The 17,522-nt window shown below is 43.6% G+C and overlaps 1 protein-coding gene across 1 annotated transcript; it reads left to right on the top strand.

Annotated features, from left to right (window-relative positions):
• The first annotated feature begins 5,596 nt into the window (after positions 1–5,596).
• On the top strand, positions 5,597–15,226 carry LOC102425612 (zinc finger protein 501-like). The gene is made up of 5 exons (XM_023749730.1): positions 5,597–5,927; positions 9,401–9,456; positions 11,181–12,654; positions 14,963–14,997; positions 15,210–15,226. The coding sequence occupies exons 3-5, from the start codon at positions 11,237–11,239 to the stop codon at positions 15,224–15,226; spliced, it is 1,470 nt and encodes a 489-aa protein (XP_023605498.1). The 5' UTR covers positions 5,597–5,927; positions 9,401–9,456; positions 11,181–11,236.
• Positions 15,227–17,522: the final 2,296 nt, after the last annotated feature.

Here is a 17,522-nt window from a genome sequence, read left to right as displayed (position 1 = left end):
AATGTGTGTAATTATGGGGTGCTTCCCCAGATCCCACTGAGTGTGTTTTTTAATTTACTGATTTTTTAAAACTTTTTTTTTCAGAGAGGAAGGGAGAGGGATAGAGAGATAGAAACATCAATGATGAGAATCATTGATCGGCTGCCTCTTGCATGCCCCACACTGGGTATTGAGTCCACAACCCAGGCACGTGCCCTGACCAGGAATCGAACCTGTGACCTCCTGGTTCATAAATCAATGCTCAACCACTTAGCCACACCAGCCAGGCCTAATTTATTGATTTTATGAGAGAAAGAGAGAGAGAGAGAGAGGAAAGGAGAGAGAGAGAGAGAGAGAGAGAGAGAGAGAGAGAGAGAGAGAGAGACATCGATTTGTTGTTCCACTTATTTATGCATTCATTGATTGATTCTTGTATGTGCCCTGACCAGGAATCAAACCTGCAAACTTGATGTATTGGGACATCACTCTAACCAAATGAGCTACTCGTTCAGGGCTGGGTGTGTTATTAAAAACACAGTACATGTCCCATGTTACCTTTATAAAAAACCAGACAATTCTAAATGATTCGAATTATGAAACATACTAGACATCAAAAGTTTTTGATGAGGAATTGTGTTCAGTGTGGAGATAATAAGTTGGTTGAAGATAAATTAGTCAGCATCTTGGGAATGTGAAGAAAGCAAGTGTAGAAGAGGAAAAAATATCTTTATTCTGCATCCTTCTAAGTTCTTGGTTAGGTCCCCTATAACAAAAGGGAGGCTAATAAAAGAAAAGTTTATCAATTTATTTAACTAATTTTTACATGACATGGAAACCTTCATAAGGAAATGAAAACCCAAATAAGTAGTCAAAGCTGAGTTTTTTATGCTAGGTTTAATGAAGAATGGAGAGTTTTGGGAAAATGTGATAGGATGAAAAAAGTATGAGTTAAGTGTAGTAATCTTGGGGAAACAGCAAAGTCTGTGTTCTGCTTTTCTCCAGGTTTAGGGAGAGCATTTCTCACATAAGGTTTTCTGTCCTGCTTCTGGGGAAAGTCAGGAAAGTTTTTCCTGCACATAACGCTTCTCAAGTTCCTTCAGCTAAAGATATTCTATCTGTTGGCCCTGGCTGGGTAGTTCAGTTGCTTAGAGTGTCATACTGTACGCCAAAAGGGACAGGTTCGATTCCCGGTCAGGGAGAGTCCCGGGAGACAATGGATAGATGTTTCTCTCTCACATCAATGTTTCTCTCTCTCCACCTTCCTTCTTCTCTCTCTAAAAAATCAATAAAATCATTTCCTCTGGTGAGGGTTAAAAAGCAAACAAATAAAAGAATCAACCAATGAATGCATAAATACGTGGAACAACAAATTGATCTCTCTCTCAAATCAAATTTTTTAAAAAATTTCTATGTCAAGATGGCATATTTTGGGGAAGCATATTCTGAACACTGTCACAAGGGAGGGAATTTGTTTAGGGTCCTTACTTGGGTTGTGAAAATAAAGGTGAGAGTTTATAATAATTAGAATATCCTTGATAATTTATTTATTTTTTTGGACAATTACATATATAAAAAAAGGACACCTAAGTAAGAGAGAATCATTCCATCAGGAAAGGTAGATGCCAATGCAGAAATGCTGCTGGCACAGTGCCTGGAGCCATAGCGGTGGGGTGGGGGCATTGCCAGTCACCTGGAGTGAGCTGGAGGCCCAGGAAGATCATCCCACTTTTCTATAGAAGGGCCCAAGTAAATATGTCTCTCTTCTTCGCATCCGGTTCTTGAATAGGGGCGGCTGGGGATTGAGAAAATGAAAGAAAGAGACAGACACAGAGATGGAAGAAAAAAGCTGGGGCCGGGTGGGACCACTGTCCTCTGACCGGGACAGGGACAGAGACAGAGACCCAGAGCCAATACAGCGTGTTTATTTTATACAGCAAAAAAAGGTAAGTTTTACTAAAAGTCAAGACAAAGTAGATTATGTGCATTCTTGGGTGGGCCCCAGTCGTATTCATTCCTGGTACTTGGCTGGATTTAAATAACAAAACCTACTCCCTGGCACCTGGGCTGAAGGTCGAGCTGACAACACTCCTGCCTTTTGGCAAAACGTGTTTCCAGGACTTGGCTTTGCCAACAACGCCACTGGCTTCAGCTGACAATAATTAAAGAAATGCCCATGTGCCTTCCCAGGCACTCTCTACAGGCCCAGACTGAGGTGTGCAAATTACAAGTCTATGCCAAGAAGGATTTGAATTCTTTTTTTCCTGGTTGATGAGGAATTGAAAATTTCCTGATTCAATGCTGATGACATAGTTCCATATAAATAGCCCAAACCATCTGGACACAATCAGGCCCTTCCTGAACCTGCCCTCTTGGAACATGGACAATATACAATGAGTCTTCTAACAGCCAACTCTGCCTTAGTGTGCAAAAGCATATGAAATTATTCCACTAGCAATGGAAAAACACAGGTACATCCCAAGAGAATATTTTCTTCTGAAGAGAATCTCTGATTGCTACCCATTTCTGATAATAGGAGCCATGGAAATATATCTGCCATAGATTTGCAGAATTTGTTAGTAGATAGAAGTCATTTGTTTTCACCTCTTAATCAGTGAAGAGTTTTTAAGCTAGAGGATGTCAATAACCACTAAATAATAATGAGGTGATGATACCTCACCTTTATGGAGCACCTACTCTATGCACAACACTAAGTGCCTTGCAAGGGTGATCTCATTAAATAATGTGAATAGCTACCATTTCTTGAGCACCTTCTCTATGCCAGGCACTTAATTTACACACATTTAATCCTCACATCATATCAGCAAGCTGAGTAGTATTCTCACTTGCCATTTCGCTAAGAAAAAAACTGAGGCAAGTGAGTTAAGAAATTTATCTGTAAGACAACAGAGTGACTAAGTGGATGAGTCAGGGTTGAGATTCAAATGTTTAACCCCAAGGATGGCCTAGGCACCATGCCGGGGTCCAGCCCCAGCGGTCCAGGGGTTCCCAAAGGTGTGGACGGCGTCGGTGAAGAATGAAGGACATGGAGACAGCGTTCAGGTCATCAGCATAGTTGGGTTCTTTTTTATTGTCCTGTTACAGCTGTATTTATACTCCTTGATTCTATAACAGGGGTGGGCAAACTTTTTGACTCGAGGGCCACAATGGGTTCTTAAACTGGACCGGAGGGCCGGAACAAAAGCATGGATGGAGTGTTTGTGTGAACTAATATAAATTCAAAGTAAACATCATTACATAAAAGGGTACGGTCTTTTTTTTTTTTAGTTTTATTCATTTCAAACGGGCCGGATCCGGCCCGCGGGCCGTAGTTTGCCCACGGCTGTTCTATAAGCATGCCTCTAAATCATGGTATGTTTTGCATCCTCCCTTGACCTTCTACAGTTCCTTGTTTTATGTTTATAGTTTCTTATCTGACCTTTGCTAAAAATCTTATCTCTATCTAGTTTTGTTGATTTTAATCCTATCCATTCTATTCCAAAGGTTAGGGCTAGTTTGTTATCTCCATTCCAAGGTCGCTACTCTACTGCTCTACTGTTAAGCTACAAGGAAGTAACTGAAGGAGATTATCCTATTCTGTGGCCCAAGTAAAGGTTATGTCCTTTTAGCTTTGCTGGTGGTCTTCCTTGGGACTGCCCTGCGTCGGCGGATTTTCATAGGTTTTGGTACTTTCTCTGGTGGGTAGACCCCTGGGGATGTGGGCCTAGCAAGTCCCAAATTTATTGCCAACAGTCTTAGTCTAAGTTCTTCATAAGTAGTACACGGTATTTCTGTAACACTAGGGGGTTTTACTGATTTATTCCCTTCCTTAGTCCCATTAATCCCTAACTCCAGGGAAACACCCCCACCTGGGGAAACAACCTTTCTCAGGGAGGTGGCCCTGTTTAGAACACATAGTGCTAAGAAGGGGAGCAAACATATTAAGAACAGTATGCCATATACGCCAGGTCCCTTGAAACATATGTTGTGTGGATGTTTCTTCCCTGCAGCAACTGTGTCAAGCAGCAAGGATGGACCGGCTTTTGGCAGCACCAGCCAATCAGACTGTCGTGTGCAAGGGAATGTCCCTGAAAAGAGTAGCTCGTGCACGTTTGTGTCTTTCCACAATGCCAGGTTTATTAGGGGAGACCTCCCCAGTAAGCCAATAAAGTCACATGCAAGTTATACACAGAACGGGGGAGCTATTGGTTCTGTTTCTCTGGAGAACCCTGACTAGTCCAGAGGGTAATGCCTTAGGAGGCTGTTGTGAGATTACATCTATGTTTGGTACTTATACACATAGTAGATGCTCAATAATTGTTAGCTTTTTTTTTTTTAAAGTCCTCTGATTTACACTCCTGATATTAGCAAACATAATTCTCACAAAAGTCCAAATAAAATAATCTGAGATGAACTCTACTTACTCTCCCAAGCATAATTCTTTAGTTCGCTCTCAAGGTGATCTGGTCAACCCCAGCATCTTGCCCTGGAACTAAAACCTTTGCGTATTCCTGGCTTCAATTTATCTCCTCTCAGACTAGAATCTCACACTGCAACCACCACCCCAACTGAACTGAATTAAGTATTTCTATTTTCTTGCTTCCATTGCTTAAACGTATATACCTACTCTGTGGCAGTTGCATTTAATTTGTAATTGTTCATTTGCATGTCTATCTTTCCACGGCATTGTTTCTTTAGGAAGAGGACCAGATCTTTTCTTTTTAGCACCCCTCAGAGCCCAGCATAATTCTCCTCATATTATAGATGCTCAGAAACTAAGCAGAATGAATAAGAGAATGAATGAACAGTTTGAGTCTCTAGTTCTGCAACATTGATTCCGGCTACCTAGACTGACTTCTTTCTCCATTCCACCTTTTCCCACCCTCCAGACCTCAGGTCACCACACAGGTTCTCACTGTCGGGACAGGCAGACACACTCCAAAAGCAAACCACATGACACACACAGCACGGAGGCTTGAGAGCATGTTCCTCTGAAATGAAGTGGGTCTTATCTGAGTTCTGAGAGAGAGACAGAGAGACTGGAAAGAAATTTTCAATTCCAGGTTTGGTTTCACAGGCAGCAAGAACTTTTAAAAACTGCTTCCAGAACAGAAGGCCCTGTTTTCTAGTGCATCACAGGAAAGGAACTTTGATTTAAAAATAAGATAGTAGCAGAGCCCAGAGAGTTGGAGAACCTTTCACTTATTCTGTTTTGGGAGACTGGCTAAAATGAAGGAATGATGCTGAGTGGATGTGCTGATAAGAAGTCTCATCCCATCATTGTTTATATTTTTTTTAGCCTGAGGGTCTGAGACCCTTTTAAGAATCGAATGAAAGGAAGAGGCTATCTTGCTAGAAAATACGTTTATAGGCTTTGGCCTGGCTGGCACATGTTTCTGTCGGCCTTGCACGCTTTTGAAGAAGTACACTTGCCTGGCCGAGCGATTTTCAAGTTCCCGTGGCGCCTTTCAAGAGCATTTCTAACCACCACACCCCCGGCCACCAGCACTCACTGAACAGACCAGGGCTCGGGACTTGGCCTCTGACCAGGCAGGACGGGGTAGCACCGCCCCCGAGGCGGTGACCCCACCGAGGGGCCTCCCCTTCCGGTCTCCACAGCCCCAGGATCCGGCTGAGCGCCTCAAGCAGCCGGGCCTGCGGGGTGGGGCTTTGCCTGTCACCCGGGGGGACGGGGTAGCCCCGCCCACGAGGGCGGGTCTCCAGGACGGAGCTTCCGGTTCCCACCTGTTCCTTCCCAGGTAATGGAGGCGCGCGCCCGCCTGGCGGAGTTGGTGCGCGCTGGCCGTGCGCGCCCGCTTTTCACCGTCTGCGGGGCGGCCGCGGGCCCCTCAGAGGTTCAGGGCGAACCCTGAGCCCCGGGAGCCGGTCCGGAGGAGCCCGAGGAGCGTCCGCCGCCTCTCCTTGCGGGACGCCAAGTGGAAGTGCGGCAGGTGAGTCTGGCGGGGCAGCGGGAGGCAGCACCCCAGACGGCACTGGGCGACGAGGGACGGGGAGGAAGAGAAGTCGAGAGTGAAGGGAAGGACAGAGGAAAGGTGTTCTGAAGGCCGAGGGAAGCGAGTCTCCGCCCGAGCGGAGTGCCCCCTGGGTCACATGCCACCGCGATGCCTCGAGGAACACCGAGAGCCTAATGAGGGCATTGGATTTGGCCGAGAGCGGTGTGTAGGTACAGCGTGTTCCACTTATCCCGGAAAGCTTTAGATTTGGCAGCGGAAACACAGGTTATAGAGGACAGGTATGCTTAGTGTTGTTGGAAATAAGGCGAGCCCCCAAGTCAGGGGGCCTGGTGGAATATAAAACATACTCAGGAGCCAGACAGCAAGGCAAACATCTTTACCTCCTTTTAGAAGGGTGCGCACACATGGTCTGGAAGCAGCAGGCGCACACCGAGCAGGTGGGCTGCTCAGGATTTATAACCCCTGACACACGTGACCTGTCCCTTGCTCCTGATTGGAGCTCAGGCGCACAGTCTTTTGCAATTGGCTAATTCAAAGGCAGGGGTTGGCCTTTGCTGTTTCAAGATGGCGCCCCTGAGTCACGCAGCCCAAAATGGCGGCTGTCTACACTGTTCTTTGACAGAAAAGATGACTTGTTTATTCTCACAGTTCCCCCCTTTTCTTTATTTAAACTCTTTTCTTCAAACTCGGCTGACATCCATTGACTCTCCTGCTCTGCAGTGTCTAGGAGACTAATTTGCTGTTTGGTCAATGCGGTTCGATTGACCCTTGGATAAGACACGGGATGATGTGACATCCCATCACTGTAGCTCCTAATCAAAGGGGCGAAGTGGACACCATCGCTCTGCGTGGTCGGCAAACCGCGTATCCCAAGCCACATGCCGCTCTTTGGCCCCTTGAGTGTGGCTCTTCCACAAAATACCACGTGCGGGTGCACACATACAGTGCAATTGAAACTTCGTGGCCCATGCACAGAAGTCGGTATTTTGTGGAAGAGCCACACTCAAGGGGCCAAAGAGCCGCATGTGGCTCTTGAGCCGCGGTTTGCCGACCACTGGCCTAGGGGATCTTGTCCTATGGACATCTCCTAAATCTAGTCCTAGCCAATCTTTTGACCTAAAGGCTGAAATATCCAAGTCATTCAAGTTATCTATAACCAATAACTTAACTGGGTAAGCATGATCCAGATTGTACACATTTCTCCAGCCCACATTGTAAGCCCCTGCAATTGCCAGATTCCTAAAGCAAATAGAACCCAGTACATGATGGTTATTAAGACAGCTCACAGTTTTTAGCATCAGTTTCAAGGGGATATGTCCTGGTATGGCTGTTCAGGTTGAGACATGTCCGCCCTTAACCCGTGTGTGATGGGTCCAACCTCGCTCTGCAGTCCAAACAGCAGTCTCTGTGGTAAGCAAGAAAGTAAGGTCCTTCTCAGGAGGGTTCCAACTTGCTTCCCTTCCAAATCTTGATTAGAACAAACGTAGTCTTCTGGTTGATGGTGATAAACCGGAAACTCAAGAGGGCCTTGGGTCAGGAGGCCTTCTAACCTGAGAGAGATTAAAGTAGAAGAGATACCCAGTACACAGTTCTTAAGAAATTGGTCCCTCATTTCCATTGTAGGAAGATCGTGAGGCATTCCTGGGCCTTTTGGAATCACCTACAGCCAAATCTAGGTAAAAACAAAACAAAACACCTTTCTTAAAATTCAAACCCTAGGAAGGTTGTCAAACTTGATTTTACCAAAAGATTATATATTAAAGTGTATTAGACAGGAACATAGGCCAGCAAACTTCAGTTCTTATGATTAAAAGATGATCTTTTTATTAAATACCTGATTAATATAACATAATTATTTTACTAGAAAAGAACTGACCAAAATAAGGCTTATTTTCTAACTTCATTTGTCCTTGGGTGTGGACAGCAAGTGACACTAATTGGATTTCTCCCATCAGTCTTCCTGAGAACTTTGGCATAAGCTATTTAACCTTCGTTTAGGGAGGCAAAATGTAAATCACTGACTTTTAAGTGTCCTTGGTTTAGGGAAGACAGAGTTTCTAGATGGTTGCAAACTGCTGTTTTAATATTTCAGTTTCCCTGGCTTACTGGCCTATATCATTTAATCAATTTCCTTTTAACATTTTTTTTTTAAACTTCTTATAATTTTCACGGACATTCTTACAACTTTCAAAAATATTTTTACAATTTTCAGAAATAACCACCTTTAGAAACCACCCACCTTCTTTTTCCTTCAAAATGCATAACCATGCCTCAGGCCTTCCATTAAGCATCTCCATTCCAATATTCTTTCTTTCTGTCACACCATCAGTGATTTGTACAGACCTTTTTTTTTTAATTGTATTAGAATTCTTCATTCTTAGAAACCTTAATTTTTCAATAATTTACCAAAAAGTAAACAGCCAGCGTTTCTTAGATTAACATTTATCAACACACTTTTTGTAATTATTCTAAAAGACATTAATTAAATTTAAACCGGTTTTAATATTAAAAATTTGGTTTGGACCAATTAATCCTTTTTTAAATCAGGCCAATAAAATATTATATCCTAGGTGAAATTTTACCACACATATTACACATAAAGATTACAATATATTTTGAACTACTAATTTTTCCAGGGGACCTCAGGCCGCACCCCCCTGCCTTGTGGGGCTTGACAGGGGACCTCAAGGTGTGCCCCCCGACCTGAGGCTGCACCCCCAACCTGGTGGGGCTTAATGGGGGACCTGAGGCTGCACCCTCCCACCCCGCACCAGGCCGGGGGACCTAAGGCTGCGCCCCCTACCAAGCACCAGGCCAGGGGACCTGAGGCTGCGCCCCCTGCCTGGCAGGGCTTGATGGGTGTGAGGCCAGCCAGGTCTGGATCTTGCCCAGTGGGGGTGAGGCCAGCCGGGTCTGGGTCTCGTGCGATTTCAAGGAGCGTGCAGATGGGCGGGGACTTGACTCTGGGTCCCATGGCACACCCAGACTCTGACAGGAGGAAGATTTTCATATACATTTTACTAATTTTCTTTCATCTCTGACACTTCTATTATAGAGAAAGGGCAAATAGCAATATTAAAGTATTTCCTCTAATTAATTCCTTTTAATGTGCATGAATTTCATGCACTGGGCCACTAGTATTAAAATTAAAAAAAAAAGATGTCACAAAGTATACAGTTGAAATTACTGCAATGAGTAAGAGGACAAAGAAATCAACATTTTCATGCAATGAAAACATTTTCCTAGTTCTTTGAGGCCCAAAATGAGGAATTTGTGAAACAAACTGGATGTGCCGATGAGTGTACCAGTCTACCAATCCATTAATATTTTTTCAAATTTAATTTCCAGAGTTTTACTTTTCATAATAAGCACTATCATTTTGTGCATACAATAAATCTACATTTGGAAGAAGTATTCAAGTTAATATTTTTGTCTGTGCTTCCTTCAAGCTTCCTGAGCTCCAGCTGCTCTTTTCCCCCGAGAAGATCCATGAGACACTCCTCAGGTGAGTTCTAGTCCATAGTTCAGATTTTAGCCTCAGAAATACATCCAGGCCTGAGTAGAGGAATATGTAACAGTGGCCTCTGCTCCCTCTCACCTGTCAGGATGACCTCCCTCCTGAGAAAATCACATCCTGGGCATGATGAGGTCTCAGTTTCCCTGCCTGAAGCTTGGTTCTCACCAGCTGGGCTCTCCTCATCATTCTCAGATTTCTATGATGTCATCACTTAGTTTAATGGAAATTACCATCCCCTGGAGCAGGAGAACCGAGTTACTGCCTGAACCTACATTTTTTTCTGCAGTCTATCCAGTCACTTTCCCTGGGCCTCACTGAGACCTGTGCAGCTCCAATGGCAGTTGTCCGAGATTTCCCAGGGCTGAGAGGTTTCCCAGGAGGCAGACTAGCATGCCAGAGCAGCCCCAGGCAAATTGGGTTGAGTCAGTCCCCTCTTAAAGGTGGAGTTTGTAGTCTGTGCGCTAGTGCACATGTGAAGTTCTTTCCCTTCCTGTTGAGGATGTGCTGATGGGTGTACCAGTGTACCAATCCATTAGTATGTTTTTCGAAATTAAATTTCCAGAGTTTTACTTTCCATATTAAGCACTATCATTTTGTGCAGACAATAAGTCTACATTTAGAAGGAGGCTGTTGACAATAAATGTGGTAAGGTATCTGAGGAAACAACCCCTGCAATTAAGTGACCCCTAGGCTTCATCTAGGCCTCTCTGCTCTGGAGATTGGGAACAAGGAAGAATTCTCACAGAGCCTTATCTTCCCTAGATAGGACAGGACTTTGTGTCATCACAAAATTATCTCCAGAGCCATGGTAACTTTTTCTCTTCATCTGTTGCTGAGCCTCGGGGAAGTCTTGTTGGAGTGAGCCAGTGCTCTGACAGCTGACAGATGACAGATGTGGCACTAGAGCTAGAGGAAGTGGTGACATGTGTCTCCATGGGCCTTCCTGAGAGCTGCCAATTCTGGCCACTGTTGCACTCCTCATCAATTTCAGATTTTTTACTTTTAGCTAAATATGATGTATTTCATTTTCATTTTTACTGAGATGGTTTTCCCTTATAGTTAGTGTTGTTGTTTTTTTTAATGTTATGAATGTCTTTTTTATTACTGCTTCTTTTTTTATCCGTTTTAAAAATTTTTATCCTAGAAAATATGTTTCTCTTAAAGTTATTTTATGTCTCTCTAATTACCTCTGTGAGAAGTCCCGTCTTCTCCAGACACCTTTTCATCTGAAATCAGTAGCTACTCTTTCGTGTTTCTGTGGCCAAACACATGAGTTTATTTATTTCAAGCAAATTACTTCAAAACCCAGGCAACAAGTGTACTTTAGGACATGGGTAACTGGCTCTTTTTAAGCTACGCTTGCTCATGCAAATTCTTTGAGGTTCTTATAGAAAGCTTTGCAGTGCAGTTGTTTGCCCTTTTTAAAGTCAAAGTTGGCCCTATCTAGTTTGGCTCAGTGGAAGAGCATTGGCCTGCGGACTGAAGGGTCCCAGGTTCGATTCCCGTCAAGAGCACATGCCTAGGTTGTGGGCTCAATCCCCAGTAGGGGTATTGCAGGAGGCAGCCAGTCAGTTATTTTCTCTCATCATTGATGTTTTATCTCTCTCTCCCCCTCTCTGAAAAAAATAAAAATATATTTTAAAAATAAATAAATAAAGTCAATAGTTGACTTCCAGTGTTCTCCTTGTGATGGGCATTTCCTCTTCTCTCAGGATCATCTAAGTGGGTCAGAGCATCCTGAGCACTGGGTCTTGGTGGAGATACCAGAATGAGAAGGCGCAAGAGTCCTGGTCCCCACCGACCAGCCTCCTGGGTGACCAGTGCTGGGCCTGGGACAGGGGCCACTGTGCCCCTGGCTGCCTCCTCTCCTGCTACTCTCACCCCGTTCAACCCACAGAGGCCCCCAGCTGAGGTTGGTGTGACCTTTGAGGATGTTGCTGTGCGCTTCTCTCAGAAGGAATGGTGCCTCCTTGATGAGGCTCAGAGACACCTGTTCCTCGAAGTGATGCTGGAGAACTTTGAACTCCTATCCTCTCTAGGTTGCTGCTGCAGAGCAGAGGATGTGGAGGCACCCACTGAACAGCATGTTTCTGTGAGAGTGTCACAGGCAAAGAAACCCAATGGAGCTGTGTCCTCCCAGAAGAGCCACCCCTGTGAGAGTTGTGGGCCAGTCCTGAGAGACATTTTCCACTTGGTTGAGCAGCAGGGAACACAACACAGCCTGAAACTGTTGAGGTGCGGGGCATGTGCAAAGCAGTTTTATTTCAGTAAGAAAGCCATTGGCTGCAACCAGACGCTTGCTCAGGACCATGGTGTCTGTAATGGAATACAGTGTTTTGTGTGCCGTGAATGTGAAAAATCTTTTACAAATATCTCTGTTCTCCGTCATCATCAGAAATTGCACACAGGAGAAAGACCATACGAGTGCAGTGAATGTGGGAAATGCTTTAAACAACACTCCAACCTTATTCAACACCAGCGAGTTCATTCTAAAGAAAAGTCTCATGAGTGTGGCGAATGTGGGAAATTCTTTAGCCAAAGGGCAGTCCTCCTGAAACACCAGAGAGTTCACACTGGAGAAAAGCCATATGAATGTGATGAGTGTGGGAAATCCTTTAGCCAAAGTTCAAGCCTCGTTCAACACCAGAGAGTTCACACTGGAGAAAAACCATATGAGTGTGATGAATGTGGAAAATATTTTACCAGACTCTCTGGCCTTTATCGTCATCAGAGGCTTCACACTGAAGAAAGGCCTTATAAGTGCAGTGAATGTGGGAAATCTTTTGTCAGGAACTATCACTTGAGTAATCATCAGAACTGTCACACTGGAGAAAAACCTTATGAGTGCAGTCAGTGTGGGAAATCTTTTACCACTAGCAATGGCCTCCTTTACCATCAGAGGCTTCACACTGGAGAAAGGCCTTATAAGTGCAGTGAATGTGGGAAATCTTTTGTCAGGAGCTATTACTTGAGTGATCATCAGAAATGTCACACTGGTGAAAAACCTTATGAGTGCGGTCAGTGTGGGAAATCTTTTACCAGCAGGAGTAGCCTCAGTCATCATCAGAAATGTCACACTGGCGAAAAACCTTATGAGTGCAGTCAGTGTGGGAAATCTTTTGCCCGTAGGAGTAGCCTCCGTTATCATCAGAGATTTCACACTGGAGAAAGGCCTTATCAATGCAGGTAATGTGGGAAATAGTTTACCTGTAGCAATAGCCTCCTTTATCATCAGAGATTTCACACCAGAGAAAGGCCTTATGAATGCAGCGAATGTGGGAAATTGTTTGCCCTCAACAATCACTTGCATCATCATCAGAGAGTTCACACGAGAAAGGTCTCAGGATTGCAGGGAATGTGGGAAATATTTTGCCAGAAACAGTCACTTCCGTTGTCATCAGAGTGTTCACAGGGTATGCCAATACTTTTGAAGGGAATAACTTTCAAAGATCTTGCAAAGGGCCATGTGTCCTAATGCCTGCAATTCCATGGGTGATGGTCACTTGGGTGTAGGACAATAGGGTTTAGGGGAAAGCATAATTGCTACAGAATTACTGGCCTAATAGGGATTGTGCATAATTCTCAAAATGGAGATAGGTTTCATTTATCTTCATCAATAACTCATAATGCAATGTCCAAGTCAGAGGAGAGGTGAATGTTTGTAACTTTGTCATGCTATATCACTGTTGTTCAGTTGCATTATGGTGAGCCTTTTTTCAGATGTGCATTTGCTATCTCTATATTTGGTTAAATATCTGATCATATGTTTTGCCAAATCTATGAATTTTGGCAATTTTCTTTAACAAATGGACAGTGAAACAACAAAAATGCAGGTTAGAATTTCACTCATTTTGTGTCTTTTTTGCTTGGTAGGATAAACGTTTTTCATATTGGAAAAAAAATAAAATCAACAATTGACTCAAAAAAAAAAAAAGAAAATACGTTTATATGCAATATGCATGAAACATAATTTTGAATTCGGAGACCCTTAGAATTAAGAATCAACCCTCCATATGGATGCACCCATATATACTGACTCTCTCCTTGCTGTTTTTCCACTCTTTCGGGTCTTGGCCTAGCTGGAAGAGCCCTAGACCTGTGTGACATAACATTTGAGGAGGGCAGGAACAAAGAAGGCATGACAAGAGATCTATTCTTCCTCTCCCAAGTTGAAATGCCAAACATGGTTGTCCATAGAAGTATGCATGTATTCGTTGATCATGTTCTAGGTCAGCTATTTTCAACTTTTTTCATCTCATGGCACACATAAACTATTTACTAAAATTCTGCGGCACACCAAAAAAATATATTTTGCCAATCTGACAAAAAATTAGGCATAATTGCTCGGCCCGCCTGGCTTAGTGGTTGAGCATCAGCCTATGAACCAGGAGGTCACTAGTTTGATCAGGGCACATGCCCAGGTTGTGGGCTCGATCCCCAGTGAGGGGTGTGCAGGAGGTATCCAGTCAATTATTCTCTGTCCTCATTGATGTTTCTATCTCTCCCTTTCCCTTCTTCTCTACAATCAATAAAAATATTTTTTAAAAAATTAGGCATAATTTTGATTCATTCAAGATGGCTAATGTTGTATTGGCTGTTGTCATTTTTTTTTTTTATTTGGCAATCTAAGGGTAAAGAGGTCAGTGCCCCTGACCAAATAGTCAGGTACTGCATGCTTTAAAAATGTTTGCGGCACAATGGTTGAAAATCGCTGCTATAGGTTATTATTATGTCTATATTTTTGGTACCTGGTGGGTTAATAAGCTGTGAGTTCTCCTGGAGACAGAATCACTCTTCTTGTCTCTTAAGGAATATGTGTTTAATTTGTTCCATCCAAACAACTTCTGAATGAGGCTTTGGAATTTAGTAAGTTGGGGACTTAGTAAGTTGGGAACAGTCTGTGTTCCGTTTGTGGAAGAGGAGAAAATATCCTTTGAGACAGCCATGGAATTTGGCTACAAGCCCAAAGACTGAACAGGATGCACATTAAAAATTGAACTACATATCCCACGACATTAGAACTCTGTATCTCTCAGCCCTTTGTGTTCTCTGTGGCCTAATGCATCACTTCTGTGGCATTGGTAGGTGTAGGGCAGGCTATACTTCTTCCAGCTGATAAGAATTTTTATAGAAACTGGTGTGTGTGTGTTTTTTTAAAGAAAATCTGTCTATAAGCTTGAACAATCAGCTATTTTAATGACCTGAAGCTACCTAAGATTTGAGTACTTTGGACTCGATTTTTATATGCATCAAAATAATTAAATCAAAAAAGTGGGGATAGTGGAAAAATACCATGTAAGGAAAAATATCCTGTAACTAATTTACATCTGGAAAAATTTTTTTTCATTTGTAATGCTAACAGCAAGACTCCCATGAAAAACATACGTGGTGTCAAAATAAGCCAAAGGAAAATCATTTGGGCAAATATAAAAAGGACCCTAAGTAAAATTCCCTTTATTAACCTTCGGTTGAGAATATGTTTGTATGTTTTCAGAAAACAACTTCAAGACCATGTGGATTCCTGCAACAGAGAGGATTTCTTAGGAATGCTCCAGCCATGAAGACAAGAGGAAAAACAATCCAGAGATGGAAGATGCTGACGACGCTTTGCCATGCTAGCAGTCAGCAGCTGTGCGTCACTGCAGGTTGCCCAGGATCAAACCAGAGAGGGTCGGACCTGCATTGTCACCATTTGTCCACCATCCAGAACTGAAATATCATTGCTGACATGTACAAATAAGGAACTGTCAGACATTGAAACTTGGACTACTGTTGGACATTGAAATTGGGATTTAAACATTCTTTGTTCTTAAAATGTTATGTTTAAGTTTTAAAATGTTTTGGGTTACAGATTGGCATTGTTTTGTTATTGTTTTAATAGCCAGAGTTTTGTTCTTGATGTTTAAGTTTTATTTTCATTATAGTAGCTAATAATAAAAAAAAAAAGGGTGAGATGTGGGAAACTGATATAGGGTTGAGCCTCGGACTGACCTGCTGGCAAAGTCACAAACAAGTCCCAGCTTAGAGGGCTCAGTCCTCTTAGCATAATTAGGCTTGACCTTATAACACTCCCCAGATCTTACCTGGGAAGCTAATGGGCTGAGGGAAGTGCAGGGAGTGTAAACATGATCAAAACAGGTGAAACTCACAAGAACTGTAACTATGGTAACCACTGCATTGTTTACCTCAGACTATAAAAGGTTGGTGTGGCCTGACCATGGGTGGAAGTCCTTCCTCTTGAGTTGGACTTACCCGCCTGGTCCCCCAATATTTCCAAATTATCTCTTGTCTTTTCTATTTCATTTGTGTGTGGCTCCTCTTCCAGATATTGAACCCTGAACCACGCAGGACGTGGAGGGAAACATTTACATATTTACCATCAATTAATTGATTCTCATCAAAATAAGTAAGGTTTCTTACTTATTGCCTTATTTATTTTGATAAATCATCTCAAATAATATTTATATATTAATTTTCCATCTCTTAATTGATGGAAAATTTACCAATATCTGGATGTCGGTAAATGTTTCCCTCCACGTCCCGTGTGGTTCAGGGTTCAATATCTGGAAGAGGAGCCGCACACAAATGAAAGAGAAAAGACAAGAGATAATTTGGAAATATTGGGGGACCAGGCGGGTAAGTTCAACTCAAGAGGAAGGACTTCCCGTGATGCTCCTTGCACCAATCTGACATGCTGTCCAGTAACTCATCTGGCTGTTTTATAATCAGGTTAGGACCTTCGGCCAAAATGTTGAGATCAGAGTCGGTGATCAGACAGGCCATCTCAATAATCTGGTCCTTCTCAATGTCCAATCCCGTCATCTCCAGGTCCACCCAGACTATCTGCTGGGCCATGCTCTCCCCCGCCGCCATGGCTGCTCCACCTTCGCGGACACCCCACGCCCCGAACTGCCTGCGGCTCCCACCCACACCTTGCAACAGCCTGGAGCGCAGGGAGCCGCCTAGCATTGCCCGGCATGCGCAGTGCCTACCCCAGCCTACAGAAAGCACAAGAGAAATTGAATAATTCATGAATGATGTGCATTTATGATTTATGTACTCCTGGTAACTCAGAGAACATCAAACACCCTATCCCCTGGCCTGACATTTCAAGCAGCATTTGGGGGAAAGGGGGCAAGACAGAACACAGGAGATGTACTGTTGACTTTATATAAGGCAATAAGTAAGAAACCTAAGTATTTCTTGGGAAATAAATTCAAGGATGATGAAAATAATAGGTGGCTTTGAAAAATATAGAGGTCTCAAAAGATCGACCATTGATGCCATGAGAGAAATTGTATTTGCTCTTGTGTGTTATAGCTTTCTCTCAATGCTTTGTCCTAATTAATTCTTCATGCTGTTTTGTGATTTTTTTCAGTCTTTCTGAGTATTCCTATCCTATATAATAAAGAGGCAATATACAAATTAACCCTCACACCCTCACAAGATGGCTGCTTATAACCAGGCCTGCAGGGGGGTTAGTGAGTGATGACCAAACTACTGAACAAGCAGGCTGTGTGGGGCAACCAGGCTGGTGGGGGCAGTTGGGGGCGACCAGGCCAGTGGGGGGGGGGGGGCAGTAAGAGGGTGAAAAGGCTGGCGGGGGGGGGGCAGTTAGGGGGTGACTCCTGCGAGAAAGGGGGGTGGCGGGGCAGTTAGGGGCAATCAGGCAGGCAGGCAGGTGAGTGATTAGGAGCCAGTAGTCCAGGATTGTGAGAGGAATGTCTGACTGCCAGTTTAGGCTAAACTGGCAGTCGGACATCCCTCAATGGGGTCCCAAATTGAGAGGGTGCAGGCTGGGCTGAGGGGATCCTCCCCCCCTTCCCGTGCACAAATTTCATGCACCGGGCCTCTACTTTCCTAATAAAATCTTAACTATGAAAAAACCCTGTGATGATTAGGAAATGGACATTATTTTGTCAGTTTTTCAACATACTAGTTTGTTGTTTGCAGACATTTTTTAAAATACCACAGATTCCTGTCTCCCCTTACCAGCCATGTCCTCATCCTTAGCCCACAGGTCCTAGGCTGGGAGGCTATTTCTGGCATAACTC

The sequence above is a fragment of the Myotis lucifugus genome, unplaced genomic scaffold (assembly GCF_000147115.1).
Source record: "Myotis lucifugus unplaced genomic scaffold, Myoluc2.0 scaffold_9, whole genome shotgun sequence".
NCBI lineage: Eukaryota > Metazoa > Chordata > Mammalia > Chiroptera > Vespertilionidae > Myotis > Myotis lucifugus.
Note: the sequence above shows the minus strand (reverse complement) of the source record. Positions and strands in the feature narration are given on the sequence as shown.